This window comes from Carassius auratus, chromosome 10, assembly GCF_003368295.1.
Source record: "Carassius auratus strain Wakin chromosome 10, ASM336829v1, whole genome shotgun sequence".
Lineage (NCBI taxonomy): Eukaryota > Metazoa > Chordata > Actinopteri > Cypriniformes > Cyprinidae > Carassius > Carassius auratus.
The window spans coordinates 14,974,293-14,994,138 of record NC_039252.1 but is presented as its reverse complement, the minus strand read 5'-3'; the positions used below and the strand labels follow the sequence as shown (position 1 = coordinate 14,994,138).

Genomic DNA, 19,846 nt, shown 5'->3' with positions numbered 1-19,846 from the left:
TCTATTTGAGATTAGTGGTATGAAAACAGTAAGCTTCGTTGTGCTGGTGGCGTACTCTTGGCTGGAGAGATAAAAGGCTCAAGTGTTTTCCAGACGATTCTGTTTAGAGACAATGGGGGGAAAGTCTGTCATTTTCAGTTTCAATCTTTTATCCCCTTGTTTTTGTTTTGATGCTATATTTTTCCTAGATTATCTTCAGACCAGCAGAAATGGTTAATTTATTTTAGACTACAGACGGAAATGAAATAAAGCCTCTACTGTGAAGATTTGTTTGTGTGTGTGTGTGTGTTTGTGTGTGTGTGGGGGGGGGGGGGTCTTTATAAGACCTCATCTTATAAAGTAAGATGAGGTCTGATTGTACAGACAGTTCATCTGTCAGGTATAACTGGTGTGTGGCAGACGATTAAATACCAGTCATTTAGGTAATCGAAGTTCTTTCCTGGTACAGTTAGAATCTGAAATTGAATTAGATGGGGAGAGAATGTCAACGTAATGGAGGCCCAAAACAGAATCGATCACTTTCTTTACATCAGACAGTTCTTAAAGATAAAGGATTTCTTTTTCATGGTTAAAATGCATTTTAGTAGAAACATTGGGTCATTGGAAATAGCTAATTATATTATTTCACTTCCTGTATGTTTTGCAGTACTTTCAAAATATCCAGTGAGCAACAATAAAAGCGTGTTCCATTTCCCTAAAGACAAATTAAAGTAAATGTTGCAGTTTTATTTTGTTGTTTTACATATTGTGGCAGTTTGGAAATGAAATCTCTGATGACTGGTGCTAAAAGGTTAATACTCATGCTTAAAAACAATATACTTCCTGGACAGTTGAAGACTAACTTGTGTGATAATTTAACTAATATAAATGTGAGATAATATAAATATAATGTAACTAAAGCAAATGCGAGATAAAAAATAGGAAACTTCAATCATCTGTATAAAAAATTTTTTTGTGAGTTTTGCACAATGTAGGTATAAGCATGTTATCACCGCCATTTTATTTTTCCACCATTCTGTTTGATGCCGTCAAGGGTAAAATTGCCTTGTCTTGACTTTAAACCACATTAGGCTGGCACAGGGTGTTTTTGGGAGCTGGGACAGTAATGAGAGAGCGCATGACTGGTTTACAGTTGTGATGGGGAAATTGTAATTGTTTGCTCCTGCCTTTCTGAGTTTAATTGGCTTAGTTCAATAATGAAGTGGCATGAGAACAGCTCTGCGCATGAGTGCACTTCATTCTGTAATTAAGAAATTAGTTTGACGGCTTGAGATCCCCAGGCGTGTGGCATTCATACTGTCTCACTTTAGTGAAAGACAAATGATTGGCAGTGATGTCACTGGGTGCCATGAGCTGTCAAAGAGCTGCTTATGCAAGTGATTATCGACGTGTAAAAAGTTATGAATGTAGTGCCAAAGCTGTGGAAAATCTGCTGTGAAATGATCCATATATACAGCACTGTGGGCAATCAACAAATGCTGAGTGTAAAATGAGGAGACATTTCAGATGTGATAAAGGAGTAGTTCACCCAAAAAACATTAGTCTAGTTACGCAATAAGACTGCAGTAATGCTGTGTTGTGAATAAACCAATCTAAGCTCATTTGGAAAACATACCTCTACTTACAGCACATTTTTGTAAAGCTCCAAAAACTTACAATTTATTGCAGTTTCCAGTTGAAATGGACTCTGTTGGCAGTACAACACCAAAAACGTTTATTTTTGTTCACACAAATTATGATTATAGGGGCAGATTATTGATTAACAATTACTTATTTTCACGTGGTTCTTGATGTCACAACATCAATAGTGCATGATTTAAACCAATACATTCTGACATTTGCATCACATAACCAGCTCTATATGTATGGTTTTTCTGACGTAAACTTGCTCAGTAGCTCACCTGGTAAAACATGAATCACTATAAATAAGGTAAAAGACTTGTAGAATCAAGCTGAAATTCACATGGTTGCTTCAGCAAGGTTTAGGTAATTTATTTTTAGAGGTTGCATTGACTAGTCGACTTCAATGCTCTGCCACAACGCTTTAAGCTTGACGTCGACTAGTTGCTGGTCCTAGAAGGCACAACAGAAAGGGCTTCCACGTTTACGCAACAGTTAAAATGATAAATAAATGCATATTCTGAAAGCACTTCACAAGACGTGTGATTATATTACTAGATGCTCCAAATTGAATGGTACGTTTTAATTGAATGGCACGTTTTAAACAGCTTATTGTACAGGTAAGTTAATCACCATTCTAATCGAATGCGCTGCTCATACATCACGCACACAGAATCGCAATCGCTCTCACTAATGCATTCATATGAATGCAATGATTACCGTGCTACTTTATCTGTATCTGATTTAGAACGAGCAGAAATCTGTGAGAAATATAATGACCCAAAGGCAAAAGAACTGATCAAATTGAGCTGTTATAGGAAGAAATAGCCATGTGTGCAGCGCTGTGTCATATGCCATAGCTGTGCACAAGGTGTTTGTCACAGCTCCAGACTTATTTGTTCATTAATGACGTCATCAGCGGCTAGTTGACTTCGTCTCGACTCTCATCACATAAAAGTTGACTTAAAAAATCAGAAGTCGTTCAACTCCTAATTATTTTTTTTAAACCCCTCATTAACCTTTTAGTGCCACTCACCAGACACCAGACATTCATCTCCTAACTGCCACTGCCACGCATTTTTGGTAAAAGCGAACATACCATAAATTAGACATTACACTTTTGAAAACTGTGAAATGCACACAAAACTTGTAATATCAGAAATGTCACCATGTCACATTATTCCAAAGAGACTGGGTTGCAACCAGCTTATGAAATACACTGAAATCCCACCTTCTGAAATCTCATTCATTTTTTGCTAAACTATCCCTTTTATACGACAGTAAAAGTGTGGTCATTTTGCCAGTGAAAGTGAATCCAATCGTTATACTCTTGAGTGTGAATCAGACCTCAAGCATCTCCATTTCAATTCTGCACTTGTTCTTCTTGGCTGCTTCGACTGCGACCTTGGATCAGAGGATTGAATAACATAGACATGACACAACCACCTGACAGACCTGTTCTCTCTGATTTATGGCCTCATATTGAGGACAATGTAGAAGATGAACACCAGTGAAATGGCATATGAACTCGCTGACATGCACACACTCTTGTCAGTGTTATATTGATTTACTGATACTATACTATGTGCACTTCAATTAAGTGATTACATTACTACAGAAATTCATTACTTGGAACAAGAAAGCAATGTTTAATAGAATGCATTCAAGTAAGAACAGAATAAACCAAATTACAAATGAACATAATTTTGATATGCAGATGCTGTGTTCTTTTCTGAATTCTTTTGTTCAGTTTTTAGTTCAAGAACAAAAAGAATAAATAATTTCTGCTGTATGTTTACAGCAGTTTGGCTGGACACGTAGCTGAAACCCCAGGAGAAAAGATATGGTATCGTCTGCTCTGTTGTTGTAGTTTTTTCATCTTAGTGAAGCCATCGATCACATATTCCATTTTAGCCATGAAAGAAGAGGAACCTGGGTCCTCTGATAGCAGCTACTGATTGATTATAGCTCATAAATCCAATGTTATGACAAGCAGAACAGATAATCCACATGTGAGATTTGTGCATGAGCCATATGGGGGTAATGTATGACCTCTGTTATCTCCAAGAAGTAGCCACATCCAACCCTGTAACGCTGGTTTCTGACATTATACAGCATTTAGACAGATGTTGAGACTAAAGTCATCCATAACAGATGCACCTGAGATTATATTTACCTGTTGTGGCTACTTCATATTTTTTTTAAATCTCAGTGTTCAGTAAATAAAATAATTGGAATATATACATATATATAGATAGATAGATAGATATATATATCTATATATATCACAAAAAAAAAGTATTTATTATACTTTTCTCTGGGATACTCAATCATGATTGACTAAAATTATAAAATAATTCAAACTCGGATCAATATTTAATGTAAACACATTTATTTGAGGAGGAGCCCTTTACATTTAAAGGAACAGTACACCCTAAAATGAAAAATAGCCGAATATGTACTGACCAATGGATCCTTTGTAGTGAATGGGTGCCATCAGACAGCTGATAAAAAAACATCACTGTTTATAATGTTTTGATTTTAAAATCCATTCCCTTTTGTCATCTCCCAAATACACCAACATATTTGTTTAGAATTGTTTTAGACTTTTTTTCCCCCTCTTGTAAACAGTGTTTGATCAATTATTTCTCTCCTGATTTAAATGAATACTTTTTTTTTTTTCACTGGTGAAAGCATTATTATGTATAAGAGGACTTGTATATTAGCCAGAAGCAAAGGTTTGGAGTTAAAAAAATGCCTAAGGGATGGATTAGTTTCTGTTTCTCATAATTGTAGCTTTTTCTTTCGTAGACTAATTAATAAAAAAATGTATTAGTTGATTCCTGTAAACCCTCCACATTTACGTAAACTGTGCTTTGTCCATAGGCCTTGTGATATCAAGTAACTTGCATTTCAGGCAATCTTTGGCAAGTTTTATTTATTTATCTATTTCAAAAAATGTTTAAAACAATGCAAGCACTACCATACCAAATTTCAACTATGTATTAGAATATGAGATTCAATCTCCCATCATTCTTCGGCTGTCAGAGCGGCAGCGCTCTAATCTCTTTGAATGCACAGTTTTCATCTTATGCCTTCTTAGAACAATAGCTATAAATATTTTCCATCTCACTTGCCTTTTTTATTAAAGGAAATTTGATTGGCTGAAGGTAGAGTTTATTTCCTCAGTCATAATTGTAGAGCATTTCCAGCGATTGTGACACATGCTGTTATTCTTTTTCTTTCTTATTCTCTTCTTTGTTGTCCTTCATGATTCAATCCCAATGGGCTGCTGAGATGTTTGCAGCCGCTGTCCCACACAGTGATGGGAGTTCATGAAAGTTGTCAGCTATGACTGATAATCCTCACATGCCTTTTTCATTTCCTAAAGAACAGCTTTTATACTGTAGTGACAAAAACAAAATATTAAAAGTGAAAAGGCTAAATTCATCTGAGAGAGCCCAGCTCTGCTAAACATTCAGGGACAAAATCACAGACTAATGACTTATCACACTTTGTGACAGCAACAATTAAGATGTGTATTTGCAGTGTGCTGAACATTGCATGAATCTGAATCCCTGGTTATCCATTCAAATGGTCTTCCCATAATATAATGAGGGCACCTATAATTAGCATCCACGCTGGATGCCAGTTTTGACATCTTTCACAAAAGTGCCTGGCAAATAATAAAGTCTAATAATTAGCATAATTCATTAAAGCCACATCAAAAACTTGCAGTGTAGACAGCTTTGTTGATTTATGATGGTAGCAATTGAGATGCGTTCTGTTTCGGTGTGTATTTATGTACAGTTCATATGTACAGTATGTATGTAGATGTGACTGTAAATTAAAATTTTCCACACAGCTGTTAAAAAACTCACATATCATGACAGATTTTATTTTTAGCTGATGATTTGAATGTCTTAAATTGAACTGTGCCTGTCATCATTCTCACAATTCAATTGAATCCATGTATCATTTTATAATTCTGAAATAACCTTACAGAGCAACTGTCAAAACTCGCCAAAGTCAGTTTTTAACTCTAATTTGATGCTTGACAATTGTTTTGGACCCTGTACCCAGAGTGAAGATGACCCTTGTTTGACAGTTTCAAGTGTGAAAAGCCCATAAGACTCAATTATCCACAGTCTGTCCTCCTCAACTCTGGTCCAGTTCATTCTTCCCACTCACTTCTCATCTTTTTGTGGTTCATTACTGTCTATTCATCTTGTTTCCCCATCCGTTATCTGATGTTTTCTTCCTTCTATATTTGTGTGCAGTAGACTATATCTACTTCTGTGGTTTGTTCAGACCCATGTATTAGCCTTGACAGAGTTATTGTTTTCATTATGTCTAACTTTATCAAACATTGTACACTTTTGAACAGCAGATAATCTTGTTTTGTCTGTGAAGTCAATAACTTTGTTTAGTAGATAAACTCAAACTCACTTTTGTATTTTTTCATACTTTTGTATTTATAATGAGTTGTTATTCAGACGGTTTGTGAGCTGTGTGCTATTTAGGGGTTGTTTGTAGTTATATGCTGCATGCAGCATCTTGTGCCATGTTTGATATTTCATATTTAGTATGTGCCAAAGTCTCATGTGTGTTTCTGTGCCATATGTAGACACATTTAGGCATTCAGTGTGTCAGCATGAAAAATCAGCATGACGTTTCGTGTTCTATTAATGAGCCATGTTCTGTGACAGGGAATCTGGCCTTCATTAAAAATGATCTGGGGTTTCACCTGCTCCAGAATTTACATATTGTGTATTATTAATAAGTGCTGCCAAGGCCAGCTTCTCTTTTACTATTGCTAATATAAACCCCTAACCTATCATAGTGGTGAGTTTTGTGTGGGCAAGCCACAGAAAAATAACATATATTAAATATAGGGCAGTAAGTAAGTCGTTTTCTCTGTCTCTTAAGTCTTAGTATACCAGCTTGGCAAACATCTCCTCTCAGAAACTAAAAACTGTTTTAGCTGTTAGCAGGGACATCGAATGGCCATTCGGATTTCAGAATGTTTAGTTTCCCTCAAAGGAATCACAAAGTTTCACATCTAGCGGCTCATTAGGGCTTCTGAGAACACAATCAATGAATGAGACATATTGTGTTGTTTACTTGGAGCATGTTGTCAATAAAAGAGCAACAAATCTAAATTCATGAACAAGCTGTGACCATAAATGTTCTAATCAATGCAGAATGCTTATTTCAGGAATGACACAAGCTTTGTTTTTCTTTTGATTAGTCCTAGTCCTAGTGAGCACCACATTCAAAGTGCATGACTTTCTAATCAATACGGGTACTAGAGGAATGATGCAGTGCTCGAATATGAATAAACATAAATTAAACGCAGATTTTGTTGCTCTTTTTATATAGGCAAAGTTAATTTCAGAATAATTATCTTATATTTATAAAATACACACAGATGTATATTATATTTAATATGATAAATGAAATCATTCATGAAATATATGTACTGTATGTGTGTGTGTAAAGGTTCTGAATGGCTTCTGATCTTAGTAGAAGCCTAATTAAGTTGTCATAATTCATGAAAGCTTTCAAAAAGTCAAATATCTAGTGAGCTAATGTCAGAAATCAGTGATATCTGCAATAAGAAACTCGCTGTGTTAAACTGCAGGCGTTTTGCTCATGTACGGACCCATCTAATGAGTTAATGGTGTGGAAATGCTAATCATACCTCAAGGTGGCAAACTTGTCTTAATGATACAACCGTTTCTCTCCGACTCTAATTAAAAGGCCATTGCATCTGCTTCATTAGCCGTGTAAGGCAGAAATGCGTTAACTGATATGTCACTCTTGGATTATCAACAGAAAGCTGAGGGAAGGACAATAGAGGTCTTGGCTCCCTGACTTCAGCATCCAGCAGATGTCTTATGCACACTTCTCTAATGATGGATACAAACATCTCCAGGATTCAATTATGGAAAGCTGTCTGTCTGTTTTAGTCTTTTTTGCTCATTTAACACAGAATAGTGATGAACTGAGCAATTAAACTTTTTAATAAATAATAATAATAGTATTAAAGCAGGCCCTGTCATAAGGAAATTGCAATTATGTAGTATTTGATATACATATATATATACTGTAGTGTATAATGTAGTGTATATATACTACTAGTGTAGTTTTCTTTCAATTAGTGTCACAATATTAGTTTCTTAATTTTAAAGCCACTGTGGGAAGGAACTCAACTAAAAAGTTTCTTTAAATGTTGTTTTTCCATCTCTAAAAAGTCCACAGGTGATCCATCTTTCTGACACTGACTCAGTTCACCTGTAATCTTATCAGTCGGTTTTTCCTTCCAATTTCATTTGGTCTTTGACTTTCAATTTTACTGACTCATAAAAATGTCTTGATTAGTTTAGTAAATTTGATTAACCTGAGCACCAGCCTGAGCCGCTGTTTCGTTCAGCCTGTTGCACTTGTGCTGTGAATACTGCTATTAAATGTTTTAAAGGTGCCATATGCAAAAATTGAGGTAAAAATATCCATAACATGACCTACACGCATCAAAAGAATGAGAATAAATAAGGGCGATGATGTCATAAAAAAAAATGTCAAGTTATAGTGCTGCAGAGATATCAACCTTAATTAGCATTAGCATTACTAGCCCCGGCCCGACAGGTGTCGTAATACCAGTTTCGGACGTGGGAGGCGGTATGCGGGCAACATAACCACCAGCCAACCTGCAATACACTAATAACTCGCACGGCTTGTGGGCGTGTACTTGAACCTGATGTCAATCGTGTGGAAAGTACAGCCCCCTACTTCAGTTCAGGGAAGAGAGAGAAATTATGTCAAGCCCTTGACAAGAGACCCCTACCACCACCACCCGCTACAGGGAAACAACCGCGCTCGGAATCACAAATCAAATCTGATAAGAAAAGGAGCCGAATCAGAGTAAACATCGGCACTGCTTTCAATCGCTGGAGACAACTGATGGACCATAAAGAAATGAGGCTCGACTCCGAACTTGCAACATTTCTAACAGTAAGTTAGATGCTGTTAGTATTTCGCTAGAAGTTTGTTTTATATGTCTGTGTATTTGTTTTCGGGAAGTTATAACATAGCAATGTGTCGAAGGCTGTTCGATAAACGTGCTAATGTTAGCGATGGCTAACCGTAGCTGCATTTGATAATTAGCTAGCTATAACTTAACGTTACCCATTTTATTATATCATAACTAACCTGCTCTGTCTAGTATGTTGGTCTCCATGTCCTCTTTGCTTCGTGGTTTTTCTGTGCGTGAACAAATTGATGTGTGGCGTGAAAGCGTGTGAAAAGAGTCAATTGCGTGTGTCTCACGGTGAATGCTCGAGAGTTGGCACATCAGTTCACAAGCAGAATAAAGGACAGGTTGATTATTGCTGTTTAGCGTAACAGCATAAAAAATAAATTAAAAGTGATACGTGGACCAAGGTGTCTGAGATTTTTCATTTTAAGTAAAGGATCCTAATATTTCGTCTACAACAATATTTAATGAGGTTAACTTCTAACTCCTTGTGGTTAGTCTGCACAAGATCAACAAGCTTTTTTGCTTTGCCGTCGCTTTAAATACAAAATAAGCATTCAATCTACGTTAGAGCGTCTGAGCGCTCACAAATCTTTCTGCAGCGTCGTGAGCAGAGCGGCAAGATCGATTTTTGACGCTCTAGATGCCGGCGGTGTGAACGCACAGTTAGGCTTCGGCTATGGCTGTAGTGTTGTTGTGAAGGTAGGGGCGGAGCATAGAGACTATGCCGTTTCTCGTTTGTTACTCTAGAGTAGACCAATTCACTTTGAGGCATACTGCCCCCATCTGTTATGGAATGTGGAGTATGACTTGATTTTTTTTTGCCAAACATTACAGATGGCACCTTTAAGGACACGCTCAGAAAAAAGTACCATTTGTGTGACGTATGATCCTCCCGCTGATAGAATTAATAGGATTCTGAATATAGTCATGATTGATTTTAATTCCCCAGTGGTGGTCCTCCAGGGTCTACGCTGGTTTCGGCCTTGGCTTTGAGACAGAGATTAGAATATATGAAGGTTCAGCAGTAACCTTTTCAAACCAAGTGATAAAAATATTCATCTCATTTCCTGAGAATGACCCTTTTCTAAGACCTGCTGTGAATAGTAGTTTTAAAGAACCACCTGGGATGGGTTGTACGAGCCAGAAAGGTATGCAAACCCCTGTGTCAGAGATGAGATGTTAATGAATGCGTCTGAGCTGTAATTAGACTCTGACAGCATCCACAGACTCGTTTAATTAATGTTTGGGTGAGAAGTTTGGCATCAGTATTGCTACCCAGCTACAGAATAGTGTGGTTCTCTTTATTTTTCAATGTATGTTTGCCTGTTGTGGCATTTAACATGTTTAGTGAAGGTTATCCAGACAGATAACATGCTTTAATGTTTATTCCTGGAAAGGTATGTTTCGAGTTTAGTGCTTTGACATTCAGGGAACTCAAATAAGCATTTAAGTTGAGCAAGAGCTTGTCAGGGTAGGCTTCTTGATGATGCAAAGTAATTTATTTTGTGAACGAAAACCCTGAAATTTAAAAACCTACCAAGAGACTCATAACTTATCCAGAACACAATCTGAAAGAGTTATTTGTTGGCTTTCAAAATGGACATGATCTGACCTGGAAGGGATAAATTTTTCAATGTAAAATGACTACAAGATTAATACAGACAGCGATTATGATTAGTAATAAAACAGATGGCTTTTTAACGCACATACAATGATCATTTTCATTAATGGTTATGTGATAACAATACTGAACTGCTGGGTGTTTGAAAGTGCCAGACTTGCACTGATGTCTATGATGAGTGAGATTTGCAATGTTAACATGAGATTGATTCATTAACTGATGCTCATGCTGATGAGAATCTCTCTCCACGGGTCCATTCTCTCTTCGTGTCAAACTCATTCAGCTGTGCGAGAAGAGCAGTGCATAAAAAGAGGATTTAAAGAGGAGTTTGTAGCCTGCCATATTTATGTTGGTGATTACAGTTTTTATGTTTTTTTTTTTAATGAACACCACATCATTGGCACAATATAAGACCCCTGATGTGTGAAATGAATTTCTGTAATTTGTGCCATTTGTCTCTGTAATAGGAAATTGAATGTTTGCAACAATTTTACTTACAAAAACAACAATGAATCGTTGTTTCTGCACAATGTGGCTCTACCAAATAATCGGAAATTCAAATAACCCCCATAAAACTCTCAGAATAAACCAAATAGCCCGTAGAAAAATCTAAATCGTAATGTTATGATGTACCAAAATACAGATTATTTTGGGTTTTTATCCACCTGCAGAGTCTGTATAAAGGGGTCAAAAGGTCAAGGTTATGGTCTGATGAAACCCACTCAGTTTTCTTTGGATAAACAAATGTTCATGTAGATCAGCGCTGAGGTTTAATGGTATTTTTCTTTCAGAACTAAAATGCGCATAGCATCTGTTTGCGTGAAAACCAGTTTATATAGAAACCTCGAGTACAAATCCAAGAGATGTTTGAGACTGAGCTGGTGCGATAAACTGGAAGAGTTTATATAAGAGTTTAGGATGAGGAAAGGGGCAATGATGCGGAAAGAAAGAGAAATATAATGAAAGAGAGGAAGCGAGAGACAGCACTTGGCATGGACAGAACTTGAGGGGCTGAATTTCTCATAATCCCCGCAGTGAGCAAATTCAACTGAGCAGACAGCAGAAATCACTGCAGAGATCAGTTATTGCGTTTCCCAGGCCTGACACTCAAAGCTGTGTTAACCGCTGACATTTAACTCAGTATGAGAGATAAACAACTATATAAATGCTCAGGGGATTGTGGGAAATCCTGATTTTGTCTGACTGTGGTGAGTCTATAATATTTCTGTCTAGGAGCTCTGTAGGAGAAAGCTATCCGTAGCATTCCAATAGAACTCAATTGTAGTTGCTTGGTGGACACAATACTGACATCTTTGCTAATGGACACTCCTTTCAAAGAATTTTTAAACCAGTTAGCTAAGCCATAAATGTAAATTAATTTCATGCTTTTAAGAGCAGTGGAGAAAGTGTTTTGGCAGTAGAATGAGGTGTTCCTTTAGCTAATCGCTTTGGATGAACGCATCTGCCAAAAAATGAAAATGTAAATGTTGGTGTTTTTTTTTTAAGGTTTAATTTACTTTTGCTGCTTTTCAGAAGGATTGTTCCACCTTCGTACTGCCTGATGTATGATAATCTGATCGAAATATGATTTGATTTAAATTTAAATTTAAATATGCGTTGATGAAAATTATACATTTTTGAAAAAAATATAGTTTGATTGTCCTGAATACTGAATATTTTTGTGTGTGCGTCATATCTATTAAAGCTATAATTTTGTCAAATTATGCAAAAAAGTGTGAAAATGTGATTTAATTGTGTATTCATAATTGATTCATGTTAGCTATGAAATTAATGAGAGCAAAATCGGACTGATTTTCATCTGACTGATACTTTTTTAGAAAGTTTAGGCCTTTAAGTAGAATTCTAGAAACCCCCTTCAGGTTGTGGTCTTTTTGCTATGAAATCTTAAGTAAACTAAGGAATAAATGTAATGTTGTTAGTAATATTTTAAGATGAAAACTTACTGGACTGAAGCAACTTTCTCATATAATCAAGTTTACATATTTTTACTTCAACACCATGTTAAAGTGATCAAATTTGATACCTTAAGGTTTGAGTAACATTTGTTAATACATCTTTCATTGGATTGCATTGCATTATATGAAAAAGAGAGCTTTGATCATAAAACTAAACATTTAAATATCATCTTATTAAGACAATTGGGAGATACAGCGTGACAACTGATGTGTATTGTATATGCATTTTATGTAAGTAGTTGTATAATATAATGAAAATCTCACTGATTTATGTTACAAGCTTGCAGTACTTCTCAGAATATCATCTTATTTTGCCCATACAAATATCAGTAACTGTACCAAATTGTATACACTGGCTCTGTTTGAGCGTTTGAAATCTTCCTCAAATGTGAACTGCATATGCTCCCACCATACATCACACAATATGAGCCGTACAAACCTGATGTATCAAATATGATACTCAACAGAAAGCACATGCACATTTCTATGCCAAAACATTTGATTGTTCTAGGCTGCTGTACAGGGTTAAACACAATAGAGTAGTTGTTTTTGGAAGCGGCTCTTTCAGCTGTGGTGTTATGTTACCATCTGCTGGTGGTTTATGTTTTGTGGATGATAGTCAGGGGGCAGATCACAGATATGACATGAATATCCAAATGAACAGCACACTACGTGCCAACACTGGCAGATCACGGACGCTGTCCCAGAGCATTGTTCCAATTACAGGCCTCTACTCTGGTCCAAAACCAAATCTGTGTCCATGAAGGTGCCCGAACCCAATCAAAACGGTCATAAACACTAACCTCTGCTATCACGCTTTAACTGCCTGTAGCTTTGGCCTTGTGTGTACGTGTGAATGTGTCTTCCATCATTAGCAAGCAGTAGAGAGGCTACAGGTGAGTCATCTGCCATCTCTCTCTCTCTCTGTTTGTGCTCAGTGTCTTGGCATGTGCTCCCCTGCACATTCTTCTGTCAACAGTACCTATGGCAGACGTCATGGGGGCGGTGTGGCCGACCCGACCCGACCTGGCAGATCAGCGTGGGTTTGAAGCTGGTGAATTTTATTAGTGAGAGGTGTTATTGAGCCATGCATGACTCACTGTATTTAAATCTCTGCATTACAAATACTCATAAGCTCATTCATCTGTCTGAGCTGCACTGTAATAGCACTTTTTTTTCCAATTCAATTCAAGTTTATTTGTATAGCGCTTTTTACAAAACAAATCGTTACAAAGCAACTTTACAGAAAATTATGTTTCTACAATATTTAGTAGTAGCTAGTAGTTTGTGCACATTTGACAGGATTTTAGAAAAAATAAAAATAATAATAATAAAAGACGTAGTCAGCTAGACGATGAACTATCAATATTAATAATTAAGTTATTATATGATTCAGTCACACATTTAGCAATAATTGTTAGTTCTGTTTGTTGATTCAGGGTTAGCATCATCTGAGGTCCTCTGAGGGTCAGCATCATCTCTTCTCAGGTGTTCTGGATCCAGACTGGAGCTTGTGTAAATCCTATTTACGGCGAAACATAGAAACAAAATACAGACATCATTAGCATAGCTGCTGATCCAACAAAGTAAAATTAGTTTAACCCAAGCTAATGAATAAAAATGCACCTTTGATCAGATGCAACTACACTCACAATTAAAAAGATACATTATTCGAATGCTTGGCGAAAGAGATGTGTTTTTAATCTAGATTTAAACAGAGAGAGTGTGTCTGAACCCCGAACATTATCAGGAAGGCTATTCCAGAGTTTGGGAGCCAAATGTGAGAAAGCTCTACCTCCTTTAGTGGGCTTTGCTATCCTAGGAATGACCAAAAGTCCAGCGTTTTGTGACCTTAGGGTGCGTGATGGGTTGTAACGTGGTAGAAGGCTAGTTAGGTACGCTGGAGCTAAACCATTTAGGGCCTTATAGGTAAGTGATGATAATTTGTAACTGATACGGAACTTAATAGGTAGCCAGTGCAGAGACTGTAAAATTTGGGTAATATGATAATATTTTCTTGACCTCGTAAGGACTCTAGCTGCTGCATTTTGGACTACCTGTAGCTTCTTTATTGACGAAACAGGACAACCACCTAGAAGTGCATTACAATAGTCCAGTCTAGAGGTCATGAATGCATGAACTAGCTTTTCTGCATCAGAAACAGATAACATGTTTCGTAGCTTGGCAATGTTTCTAAGATGGAAGAATGCAGTTTTTGTAACATTGGAAATATGATTTTCAAAAGACAAATTGCTGTCTAATATAACACCCAGATTTCTGACTGTAGAGGAAGTATTTACATCCGTCTAGTTGCAGATTGTAATCTACAAGATTCTGTGTAGTGTTTTTTGGTCCAATAACTAATATCTCTGTCTTATCCGAATTTAATTGGAGAAAATTGTGTGTCATCCAATCTTTTACATTTTTAACACACTCTGTTAGCTTAGATAATTAGGAAGTTTCATCTGGTTTCGTTGAGATATATAGCTGAGTATCATCAGCATAACAGTGGAAGCTAATTCCGTATTTTCTAATAATATTACCAAGGGGCAACATATATATTGAAAATAGAAGGGGACCTAGGACGGATCCTTGTGGCACTCCATATTTTACTGATGATAGATGAGATGACACTTAAATCATCACTATTTAACTGCATTGTCTCTTCCTTTATGGTTTCCTCCATAGGATAAAAATGTAGAAAGAAAAGACTAATTGTGACTTTTTTCGAGTTAATTCTGAGTTAATATCACAATTTTACAACATTTATTTTCGTGTAAATTGTAAGATGTTAAGTCAGAAGTGCAAGACATAAACTCACAATGGCAAAAAAAGAAAATGAAAATGTCAGAACTGTGAGATTAAAAGATTTCAGAGAAAAAAGTCAGAGTTTGTCTTGCAATTCAGATTTTTTTAAATGTTTTTTTAAGATCAGAATTGCGAGAAAAAAAAGTCCACATTGTGAGGGGGAAAACATCACAATTTCATTTTTTCCCTTTTTTTATGGCAGAAATGGGCCTCCATAAGTTTTTTTTTACATGGTTTTTACTAAACAATATTAGGTAAGATGTGAACGTGCCATTTTTTTTCAGTAAAAGGTAAACTCAAGCACAATACTTTAAAATGATTATCACTACACAAGTAATTTTGTAGAAATGTGAAGCATATTATTTTATAAAAGCACTTGCATTAATTATGTTAATTATTAATTATATTATGTTATGTTATGTTAATTATTAATTATATTATGTACTGCAGTTGTCAACATTTGAAGTGGATCAAAACCTTTCATCAAAGTTGTCCTAAAACCAAAATACCCGTTCTTGTCTTAGGACAACTTTTTTGATGCACTTCAAATGTTGACTAGTATATTTTAGCAGTAAAATTGTTCTTGTCATTTTTTCAATCATTTTAGGAATTGAAGTATTATTGAAGCATTATTTCTAAAAATGTATGTAACTTTTACAGAAAATGTTAATGAGCAACTTTTTTTCTAATAGTGGCTAATAATAAAAGATTCTATTTTGTACTACAGTACGTTAAAGTCCTGCCTTTGTCCAGTCTGCACAAATAATGTGCTGCCCTCTAGTGTCTAAATGCTTCCATTGAGCTGGTGATTATTTACGTACTGCGATTTTAAACTGTTTACAGATCTTCATCTGACAGATATGACGAATGCATTGGATCAAATGAGCAATGTCCGGATTGACGGGAAAGATTTGCTCACCACAGAAAACAACACATAAACCTGCTGATGTGTTCATATGAAGCCTGACTGGCCCGCTGCCACGCAAGGCAGGACGACAGACATGTTGTCACTATCACTCAACACATTCATCGTCAATGTCAGTCAGCACGTTTGCTGTGAGTCAGGGATTTCCATGATTCATGTCTGTGGATGAAATAAGAGGAAGACAATCAATCCGTCCCCTCCTCTCTCTCACCCTCATCCTTGTTTGTGTAGCCCGATCGGACACCTGCAGGTCTCTCCATGAAAGTAGCCACGGGGCTGCCGGAAGGAGACCAAGGGGGATTTTCTCTCTTTTTCTCTTTGGGTAGAGCTTGCACTTCCTTCCTGTGAGGACATAAATCTGTCCCCAAGCACATGCTAATGGTCTTATATTAACAGTGTTTAGATTGATCTACTCTGAGGATGGTCCTCACCTGAGGGTCCCACTCATATTTCAAGAACTATATTCAGACATTTACCTCCACTATTCTTCGCTAGTGGAATGGTCTTTATATATCCCCCCGAACAGACAAGTCCCTCACCGTTTCCATCAGCACTTGACTGAATTGTTACATTTATTTAATATTTATGTAACAAGAACATTGGACAGTCCATGCCTGTCTTAAGATTATTAAAAAGGGGCATATGGCATTGTTAAAACTTTAATTGGTTAATAACATAAAACATCACATTTAATGTTTTAAAATATATTACGAATAATAATAATACAACTAAAAGCTGCACTGATACATAGCTAAAATAAATGGGTGTAAATAAAAAAACAAATCTGCCAACTTGAAAACTAGAGTGCATGTTGATGCATTCTAAAAGTATTTGCATGCTATGTATTAAATAAATGTAAAAAAATCGTATTAAATTTTTTTTTAACTGTTTGTATTTTTTCCTCTATTTTAGCGAGTACTAAAAACTTTTTCGTTGTTATCAATTGAGCAATTCTTTTAGCAATTACATTGATTCATGGTCTATATATATATATATATATATATATATATATATATATATATATATATATATATATATATATATATATATATATACATACATATATACATACATATATACATACATATATACATATATATATATATATATATGTATATATATATACATATATACAAATTTTGCTTGTCAACATTTTCCCTTCTGTTTTAGCTTGTACAACTCTGAGCAAGTTTGGAAGCTTTGAATTTTACATGCTTACATTCGTTTTGTGTATTCCTCTTATTTTTATTTTTTTTATTGCTTTGGATTAAAGTATGTGCTTAGTGAATAAATTCTTAATGTTAAAATACAAGGAAAGCCCTGTGAGATTAAAAATATGACGTAAATCATTCTGAATTAAGTTAAAATTATTTGCTTAATAATGTGCACAAACTCATCGAGACTGAAGCATGAATGGGATTCCTGCTAACCCTTGCTACGTCAGAATGTTTTTACATCCTGTTATGAAAGGAATGAGCAGTTCACGTAAGATCAAAGCTCCATTTTTCAGAAATGAGTAGAAGGGAACAGACTTTGTCTTTGCAGGCATGCAAACACATAATGCACTTAATTGCTACCTATTGTAAACAGAAATTTTCTCTAAATGTTAACTTTGGGATGAAGATGAGTCAGAGTGTTACTGTTTTGCATATTTTATTAGAGTTGAAATGCAAACATCTAAATGCACAAGAGGATTTTCTTTTGTACAAACATTCCTTGTCCTCTCTTTACTAATGCAATACTTTTGCAAATCGCATATAATTTGCTCATTACATATACATTTATCTTAATGCATATAACACTATTTGTAATTACATTCAAAATATGTACAATGTTACCAAACGGTAACCAGAAATGCACATGTTTACAGGTGTTGGCGGTGATTTTTTTTCAGTTCTCTCTGTGTCAGCAGTCCTGGTGCATGAGTGTGAATCACAGTGTGCTGTAGCAGTGCTGGGGCCCAGCGTCCTGTAGGTACCCCATGTGCCAGGACAGAGGGAGCGTCTGCGCTGGTTCCCCATAACTGTCCATATGATTTGGGCCACAAGAGCCCCAAACTCCTGACTGATATGCTCCAACATCACTTATCTGTCCATACCTGGATGAGCTTGCCATATCGCTAGAAGGGTAAACCTGGGTGTCAGGAGAGAAACACGGGTAGTGAGGGGACGGCGGACAAGTGGGGCCCGTGAAAGCATGTTGCTCTGAAGACAATCTGTGCAAGGGGTTCTGTATATGATGGCTGAGCGGCTGGTGCCAGGATAGGAAGCTCTGGGATTCGAGGCGGACAGGAGCTGACGGCGACTGCGACGGCTCCTGCCACAAACCACCCGGCTGACCGTGACACTCATTGTGGCTGCAGGATTTCACCACACTTGCTGGTGGGTTGTTAGTGAGGAAGACTGACAAAGCCGAGATCCGACCGATGGCCCTCTGGAGCGTAGCGATCTTCGACAGCCGCTTTCCGCTCAGGTCGTGATGCAGAGCCACCCGGAGTGCGTTGAAGGCCTGGTTATAATCTGTGATGCGTTTCCTCTCTCTCACGTTGGCCGCCACTCTGCGTGCTTTGGAGCGCACCGGCCTGCTGCGTTTCTTGCTCTGTCTCTCTTCTGGCTCATTTAGGGCGCTGTTGGGGTAACAATTCGTCGAGCTGCCGCTGTCACTGCTGTCCAGCTCCTCTGACCCTTGAAGACTCCCATCCATTTCCTCCTCTGAGAACTCGGAGCTGGTGAAGCTGCCTCTGCTCGCCATGGAGAACCCGCAGACTGTTTCCAGTGTCATCGATCTCCTATGCTGACACGCTTTCACACACGACCTGTGATTACCTGTGATGTTTCACAACAGGTCAGGCCACTTTTTAAAGCAGCTCGTTTGGGAGTCACATGGTACAGTCACCTATGAGAAATGCTGGTGTTTATGAGCTCCCCAAGGCAAATTCAGCTGCTCCCTCCCCAGACACGCCTCCTGCTGCAAAATCCACACAACCACGTATAGGCCGTGGAATAGTACAACTCAGACATAGAAAAATAAAAACACAGACAATGAGTGTGTTAGATTTGTACATCTCATAAACTGTGGAAAAAATGAAAGCATTACATCACAACATTATTCACAATCATCGGAGATGAGGAATGAGCTTTTGGCACCTTTGAAGGAGGGCAAGCTGACCTTGAACTCTGGCAAGACCCAGACAGAGAAAGTACAGGCACAAAGGGGAAAAAATATGACCAACTGGCATCTTAAACTGTCTGATTATAGATTCTTCACTTTTCTTTACTTTTTCCTGTCTTTTAAAAAAACTATATTTAACCACCTGGGTTCAGAGCTTTTAGTGGATTTGTAATGTCAGGGATATTTCATCATATAAATTATATAATTATATTATTAAATTAGACTTTTTATATTTACTGTATAAATAAAGTTGTTTTATTTGTTATGCATTTTATTGTATATGATTGTTTATATGTATATACTGTAATTCATATATGCAGCATTATATATGTGTGTGTTTATGTAAATGAATACATAAATGTCAGGAAAATATACATATACTAATGATGTAATAAGCATTAATTAGAATGTAAAATGTATGTTTGATTTAGTGTTGTATGTCCATTCCATTTGTTGTTCATTTTATGACACTAAATTTTAAAACAGGTAAAAAAAAAAAAAAAAAACGGTTAAGAATGATTTCAGCACTTAGTGATAATGACTGAACTGTGCTAGTCTTCAAGGGCAGTGTCTCATAGTAGAGTCCTGCACTTGTGATTAATCACACAGGGAGTTCAATCTAAATTTGTCTGTTAGTGCTCATGACAAATTGTACATTTATCAAATAGCTAGTATTTTGTGGATTT

General features: G+C 36.7%; 1 protein-coding gene across 1 annotated transcript; it reads right to left on the bottom strand.

Moving 5' to 3' along the window:
* Nucleotides 1-17,625: 17,625 nt before the first annotated feature.
* LOC113110471 (class A basic helix-loop-helix protein 9-like) lies at nt 17,626-19,331 on the bottom strand. The gene has a single exon (XM_026274649.1). The coding sequence runs from the start codon at nt 18,768-18,770 to the stop codon at nt 17,922-17,924; it is 849 nt and encodes a 282-aa protein (XP_026130434.1). The 5' UTR covers nt 18,771-19,331; the 3' UTR covers nt 17,626-17,921.
* Between the last annotated feature and the right edge of the window lie 515 nt (nt 19,332-19,846).

Bases quoted from the DNA above. Each gene is read 5' to 3' on its own strand.
- LOC113110471 (XM_026274649.1), bottom strand. From the start codon at position 18,770: ATGACACTGGAAACAGTCTGCGGGTTCTCCATGGCGAGCAGAGGCAGC.